This window comes from Mycteria americana, chromosome 14, assembly GCF_035582795.1.
Source record: "Mycteria americana isolate JAX WOST 10 ecotype Jacksonville Zoo and Gardens chromosome 14, USCA_MyAme_1.0, whole genome shotgun sequence".
In the NCBI taxonomy this organism is placed as follows: domain Eukaryota; kingdom Metazoa; phylum Chordata; class Aves; order Ciconiiformes; family Ciconiidae; genus Mycteria; species Mycteria americana.
In genome coordinates, this window is record NC_134378.1 from 9,276,451 (window position 1) to 9,284,152 (window position 7,702).

The following is a 7,702-nucleotide window of genomic DNA, read 5'->3' on the forward strand; positions in this document are numbered from 1 at the left end:
AAAGGAACTTTCCTAAGTCAGAGACTTTAGGACGCGGGACCCAGAACCAGATGGTCCGGAGGAGACGCGCCAGCTCCCGCCGCAGCACCCGGAGCGGTGAAGCCCCGCCGCGCCGCAGGACCTGACCCAGCCCGGTGGGCAGCGCAGCCGGGGGCCGTGCCCGGCGCCAGGGACTGAGGCAGGGTCTGGAGCCCCCCCACCCCACGGCGGCAGCTTGACCCTCTGCCGGGGGGGCCCCCCTGCGTCGTCTTCTCCTCCCCGCATCCCCCTTTGCGTTCATGCAACGCCTGGTGGCCTGGGACGCAGCATGCCTCCCCATCCAGCCGCCCGCCTTTAAATCCATGGAAGTGGCCAATTTCTATTACGAGGCGGACTGTCTGGCTGCTCTCAACAAGCTGCACCCGCGGGCGGCCGGGGGCCGCTCCATGACCGAGCTCACCGTAGGGGACCACGAGAGAGCCATCGACTTCAGCCCCTACCTGGACCCCTTAGCATCCCAGCAGCCGGCGCAGCCGCCGCCTCCCGCAGCAGCAGCAGGGGGCAACTTTGAGCCTCCCTGCAGCAGCGGCGGCGGCCAAGATTTCCTTTCCGATCTCTTCGCCGAGGACTATAAAGGCAGCGGCGGGAGCAAGAAGCCCGACTACACCTACATCAGCCTCGCCCGGCACAGCCACCCCTGCGCCAGCCAGAGCCACAAGCCGGGGGGGCTGCCGGGCTGCTTCCCGCCCCAGATCGTGGAAACCAAAGTGGAGCCGGTCTTCGAGACCCTGGACTCTTGCAAAGGGCCCCGTAAGGAAGAAGGGGGAGCCGGGCCGGGACCGGGGGGCATGTCCTCACCCTACGGCAGCACCGTGCGCTCCTACCTGGGTTACCAGTCGGTGCCGAGCGGCAGCAGCGGGAACCTGTCCACCTCCTCCTCCTCCAGCCCCCCCGGCACCCCCAACCCCTCCGAGCCCTCCAAGTCCGCCGCCGCCGGCGGGGGCTACTCCGCCCCCCCGGCGGGCAAGAACAAGCCCAAGAAGTGCGTGGACAAGCACAGCGACGAGTACAAGCTCCGCCGGGAGAGGAACAACATCGCGGTGCGCAAGAGCCGCGACAAAGCGAAAATGCGCAACCTGGAGACGCAGCACAAAGTCTTGGAACTGACGGCCGAGAACGAGCGGCTGCAGAAGAAGGTGGAGCAGCTCTCCCGGGAGCTGAGCACCCTCAGGAACTTGTTCAAACAGCTGCCCGAGCCCCTGCTCGCCTCCTCGCCTCGCTGCTGACCCCCGGCCGGGCCGCGGGGCGAGCGGAGCCGCCGGCTCCCTGCCCCGCTCTGCGCTCCCCTCGGGCCGGGGCGAGGGGAGAGCCCGGGGGGCGGGTGGGTGGGCTGAGCTGGTTTGGTTTTTAATTTTTTTTTGTTGGTTTTCTTTTTTTTTTTTTTGGTCTTTATTTACATGTTGGCGGAAGGTCCCGCCGCGGCGCGGGGACCTCGCCGGGGGCCGGGGGCTGTCAGCGGGGCGGCGCGGTGGGGCCCCGGCCCCGGGCGGGCTCTGCAGGCTGCTGGGCGCTGGGGGTATTTAAAGGAGCGAGAGGAGAGCGAGGGCAAAGTGATGCAATCCTTTAAGCATGGCTGGGAATGCTGTGTACATGATGCAATCTCGTGTAACTGTCAGTCATGAATTGAGTAATCTGTTAAAGATGTTCCTACAGTTTTTTTATTATAAAGAATAATCTATTTCTATAAGAAAATACATATGTATATTTTGGGATCTATGCATTCTTGCTACATTTGAAGCATTAATGAACAATTTTAATAAACGTTATGACTAGGTTAAAAAAAGTAGCTTGTTTTATTTTGAAGGCACGTTTAAAGGTAGATTAAACGCAGGGTTGAAATCCTAGCTGAATCTGGCTCAGTGCTGTGATCAGGGATCAGGATTTTTGTTGGTCTTTCGACCTTCTCTGTGACTCAGAGAATGGAAAAAAAAAACCCGCCAAAAACAAAACCAAAAACCCCAAGAGAAACCCAGCAAAGAGCAGAGCTGGGAGCTTTAGCCAGTTCTTGTTGCCTCATATTATTTCCTCTAATCACTTGCTTTAGCTGCCGCTTGGGTGTTGTTTGGGGAGGAGGTGTTTGTGTTGGGGTTTTTTTGCACTTCTTGCTGTTCGGAACGTGTAGAGCGAGATGTGCTATCCAAGCCATGACCAATCTTTGGCAAAGTAACACCAAGTCTGCAGTGGGAGGGAGGAAGAAAAAGTAGGGGAGGAAGCTTGAAAGTTTTTTTTTTCTCTTTACAGAGTTTCTATTCTCTAAGTTATGATTCAGCATTTCTTATGTTTGTAGTTTACAGGAATAAACATGAGAAAGTAGCATTTCTGTTGGATGTCGGTAATTTCGGTCATTGCTCAGGAAGCGCTCATGAAACCCGGCCAGGTGAGAGGCATATGAACAACTCCCTTACCTTCTTTCTTGAGTCATTTTTCTAAAAACTGTAGGTAGAGTTTCTCTGTGGAGAGGTGTTTATTTCTGTGTGCATGCGTGTTTGTTGGGGGCAAGCGACAGATAAGTGGGGGGGGTGGCAGAGGAGGAGGAAGTTTGTAGCAGGCCTAACTTTGTTTTAGCCTAACTAAGGCTCTGCCTGCCGATGGAACAAGCCAGCCTTGCCAGGGCTCCCAGGCTCTGTTACTTCCCCCACGGTATGCTGCTGTGTTGAGGTCTGTAAGAAGTTAACAGTCTCAAGCTGGTTACGTGGAGGGAGTTGGGCAAATGATCGGGTCTTACTCAGCATTTTCCGTTTTCCTGTTAGGCCAAATTTAAGCGTTAAGTTTTTAGATCCAGATTCCCAGTGCCCCAGAAAAGAAACTCCGTAATCGTCTATGCTCTATTTGACAGCTAAACACAGAAGGATTTTTCAGTATAAAGATAGTGGACTTGAATTTGCTGTTATACATTCCAATACAAACAGCAGTGGGTTGCAGAAGGACAAATCTTGACTTTGTGGCTTACTTCTAGTGTTTCTTTAAGCAAAGCATTTTTTCTCCTGAAAGAACTGTTCTGCTTTTTTTGACACTTAAGATCATAGCCTCCTGCGGGTCAGTCTCCCAGAGCTCTTACTGCAATGTGTTACACACTCCCTGCTCCCACAATGCCTCCATAGCTCCTGCTAGGAGCTGTGCAGTAGTAAGCAGTGGAGTGTTAGTCCTGATACAGATTTCTCCCGTTTGCTTTTTAATTTGTACAGTGCAGTTAAGTTGTTTTCATGAGACCCTAAGAATAGACTTTCTTGGGTGAGCTAGCTCCTGCACCAGCATGACTCAAGTTCTTGCAGGCAAGATAGACGTTAGATCTTGTCTTGACTGTCCCTCGTGATGATGATTACTCCAGCCTCCTGTGGCTGTTTATTCTACTATTCTTGTAGTTACGAAACTTACCCACATCGTTAGATCCTATTTTCTTGTTGTGCTGTAGGCCATGTAATGTTACCCAAACTTTCAAGCAGTGTTCCCAGTCAGAGCCCAGTGCTGCTGAGGGTGGAATCGCTGGAGGACTGAAGATGTCCTCAGATACATTTCTTTCTTTCTTTCTTTCTTTCTAAATAACAAAGCTTCCAACAAAAGTTCAGTTTGTGGGGGCTGGAAGGCAGGGTAGATTGAAAGATAAGATGTACTAAAGGTATTTATATTTGTTTAAATAATAGTCCAGTTTTGGAGATAGAGCTCTATCAGGCATGAATCAGCTAATCCCCATCCTTAAACTTTGCCTGCCATAGTTCAGGAGAGCCAGGGTGGTGTTGCTGCAATTTAAAGAATGATGTTTAAATTACTGCTGTATTCCAGTGTATCTCTTAATTAGGGTTACAGATTTCTCGTTCAGGAGGAAACATGCAGCAGTGCGTTTTTGTCAGAAAGATGCAATTACAGACAGAAAAATCGAGGACATGAATGCACCAATTTTACACTAGTCTCAGAAGGAATCCATGAAAGAGTCAGAAAAAGAATTCCCGAATCCTTCATTCTTAATCTTGTATTACCCACAAAACTTACATTTTAGGAGCTTTGTAGCGCTATTAAATGCATGGGGGTCATGAAATACCCTGCTTTATAAACAAGCATGTGAAAAAGCCCCTGTAATTAAAACATTTCCTAGAAAAAAATAGTCTGGAAAAAAATAGTTTGGAAATGAATCTGAGAAAACTCCGAGCACTAAAGTAGACAAAGGATTCCAAATACCTTTTCTAATCGCAGTGGGGGAATTGGAAAATCCCTGTCCAAACAGTGGCTCTGCTCCAAATATTGATATAGTTTCCCATTACAAATAAGATTCAGTTGACTGAAAGCAGTACTTGGTCTGTCTCGGTCGTCTTCTGACAGGGTCTGTTGAACTTCTTATGCTAAAGCGACTCAGTACAGCTTGCGGTAAGACTTTGCAGTCTATATGCAGGCAAACCATGCAGAAAAGTTAAGGCGCTTACCCCAGTAGTCTGTTTAGAATTTTATGGAAGTTTACAAACAGCATTTCCTATGGACTTTTTTTTTCCCCCCTTTCAAATTATTTATTACATTGACTGATTCATACAGGTCTTTCTCGTTACTACTAAAATAACAGAGTTTCTTCCTAGGTAGAAATAAGTCTGTAAGATCAAATCCCTAGCACTGACTTCCCCTTTCCAAAGCATCTATAGCACTGTTTTATAATTTGCTAGCTGTTTGAATTCAGTTGTGCTTAGTTCTGCAAAAGGAATCATACGTATCATTTTAAAACAAAATATTTAAAAATACAATTATAATTTTGTTAGCAGTTCTTCTATCTATTAATAGAAATTATTACTCTCTGCTTATCTGCCCAAAGCATGTACAATCCCATGCACCTCTGACACTGTGGTGTTGCTTTCATACTTTTCCCACTGCCTTCCATTAGTGACTCTTGGAAGATGCAGGAAAATTTACGCTTGTTTCTATACTAATTGTTTCTCCTCTATCAAATAAAATCACCCAAATTGCACACATGCACCAAAGGGTTCTTGGGCAGGAGACTTGATCACAGTTGATAACAGTATGGTTTTTTCCTCATTGAAATTCTGCAATAGCCTTCAGATATCGAAATTACAACCTAAAAAAAGCTTTGTGCACAATGTTTGCCTTTACAGTTTCATTGCTAGAACAACTGTCATTGATGTGGATGTGTGTAAAAATACAAAGTTACTCTCATACTACCTAGTTTCCAAGCAATGTTTCATTAGCTGTGACCAGAATAAAAGTCAATGCAACTCAGTATCTGCTTTAATAAAGAGAAAAAATGTATATGAGGCCAAATTACACATCTTCTTTTGTTATTTATAGTGATATTGCTTAAGATACAAAAAGATTGTCTTGCATTTTTCTGTCATTCATACCGATACAAAGGGAGTCTAAAGCACCACCAAACTGGAATGGCAGGGTTCTCCATTCAGTTTGTACTGGGTATAGATGATTGTACGGTGGACGGGGAGTAATGACAAACTTGCTTCTAACTCCTTTTGCTACCGATTGCTAATGCAAAAAAATTTTTATTACTGCTCTCCTGAGCGTTAGTCTTTTTTTATGTTTAAGTCTACACAAATGCTACACAAAAGTCAGAATTTTAGGGCAAACCTCATATACTAATGTGAAGTGTGAAGAAAAATTTAAACCTATGCATGCATGTTGAAAGAGTCCTAATACATTAATCAGGAAATCCAGACAAAACTAGCAATATAGTTAACTACTCCCAAGGAAACAATTCCATTCAAATTCTGAACACTTTTTAAAATCGATCAATCAAGTAAAAATAAAACCATGTGGCCAAAACAGTACGTTAGATATGTGAGGGAATTAGTTCTCTTTTGAGAGATACTTGCTGAACAGACAAGTGAAATCATTAAAAGAATGAAGAAAAGAATTTAACTCTTTGCTGGGACCCAAAACGGTCTGAGAGTTTAATCGTTGCAACGTAAAGCTAAACTTTGGTAGAAACTCTACTCTTGGATAATATCCTGAGGTTTTCTGAGGTTCCTGATTCTTTCATGTCAGCTGAGGCTGTTTTGCTCCAGCCTGGGCAGATGAACAGCACAACCTACGGTGAGTATGTAAACACTTAAAAAGATTAGATACAGCCTTGGATTGACATCAGGATCACGTGAAATTTATGGTGCAGTGTTAACCTGACGCAAAACTACATGAAACTCCCAGAGAGTTTCTCTTTGAGATGATCCTGGAAGCGGCAGCGTGGCCGCCAGGACCACCACCCCTGGGGTTTGATGCCAGCACACCCATCCTCGGGAGCCACAGTGAAGCAGAGCTCTCAATTTCAGCATAGCCGTAATTCTGATTTGGTCAGTTTGATCTGTTGGAAACTCTATTGGAAACCAAAATGCCTTTTGTGATCATTTCCCCACCTGCTAAATTGTTCAAATGTTTTGTTTTGAATAAAAGCCTTTCCTCCCCTCCTAGAAATGTTGATGGTTAGATCTGCCTGGATGTGAAAAACAATAGGGCTGGAATTCAAAACAAGGATAAATGGGTTAATAGTTGCTGAAGCTAATTGATTCGCATTTGCGATAGGGACACACTTAGTTCCAAACCTTCCAATTGGTTGCCACAATTTCAAAGAGCAGCACCAAATTTAACCCTAATTTGTTTTAAAATTTTCACAAATTTATATATTTACTATTAAAATTATTCATATAATAAATGATAAATGCCAATAATATTTTCTAGCTAATTAAAAGCTAAGGAAGACTGTGATCTACATCCAGTTTTCACCTTGCCCTGTCCTATCTGCTCTTGCCTCTGGGATTCCTATATCACACGTTACGTAGCTATCAAAGCAGTTTCTCAGAGTTCAGGGTATTTAAATCAGAGGTTTTCATTAGGTCTCATAATTTCATACAATTTGCAGAATAAATCCTCTAAGAACTCACACTGTAGAAGTGCTGGCTCAGTCAGCAGACCTGGTTTTGATCGGCTCAAACGCCGACACCTCTGTACCTTATGCCATTCAGAGTAAAGAACTGAATTTTTGATAGACGATACAAGACGCTGTGGTCCCTATCCTCATACAAACCAAGCGCAATGGCTTGTTTGTTTTCTATAAATACCTTGGGTTTGCTAGCATATTGCAACAGCAGTTCATTAAGCCTGTGGTAAGTAGCTCATTGATGTTGTCTAGAAATTACAAATAGGAATCACGGTCTCCTTCAAACAATGCAAAAATCCCTCTAATGCCTCATCTGCTGTATTGCCCTCCTCCGTTAGCTCACCTGGGATCTGGGTCCACAAAAGTTTTGCGATTTATTTTCTATAAGCGAGCGGAGGAGCTTTGGTTTTAGAATGAATGTCATGGTGACAGGATGGGAAAATATTTCTGTGCAACATGATGAAACAATTACTTGGCTGAAGTAATTCAGGAAGGGAATCACAAGAACAAGAGAAAGTGCCTGGAGCCGGTTTGAGAAGCAGAAGGAGAGCAGTGGTGGCTTGCTAGCAGAAACATTGTTTTGCTAATTTCCCCAGCCTCTGCCATCTAGACCATAACTCGGGGGTAGATGTTTCTGACAGTGATTTGCCACACTTCTCTGAGCCTAGGTGTCTTATTTGAAACAGTAAAATACAGATTCTGTCTCTATTGTTTTTTTGAAATACAAAAGGTCAGAAAATGAACCTAGAATATAATTTATTAAGATACTTAAGCGTGTCTAACATT

General features: G+C 45.2%; 1 protein-coding gene across 1 annotated transcript; it reads left to right on the top strand.

Annotated features, from left to right (window-relative positions):
* Nucleotides 1-5,288, top strand: CEBPB (CCAAT enhancer binding protein beta). Its single transcript, XM_075516759.1, has one exon. It carries the CDS (start codon nt 279-281, stop codon nt 1,263-1,265), a length of 987 nt encoding a protein of 328 aa, XP_075372874.1. The 5' UTR covers nt 1-278; the 3' UTR covers nt 1,266-5,288.
* The last annotated feature ends 2,414 nt before the right edge of the window (nt 5,289-7,702 follow it).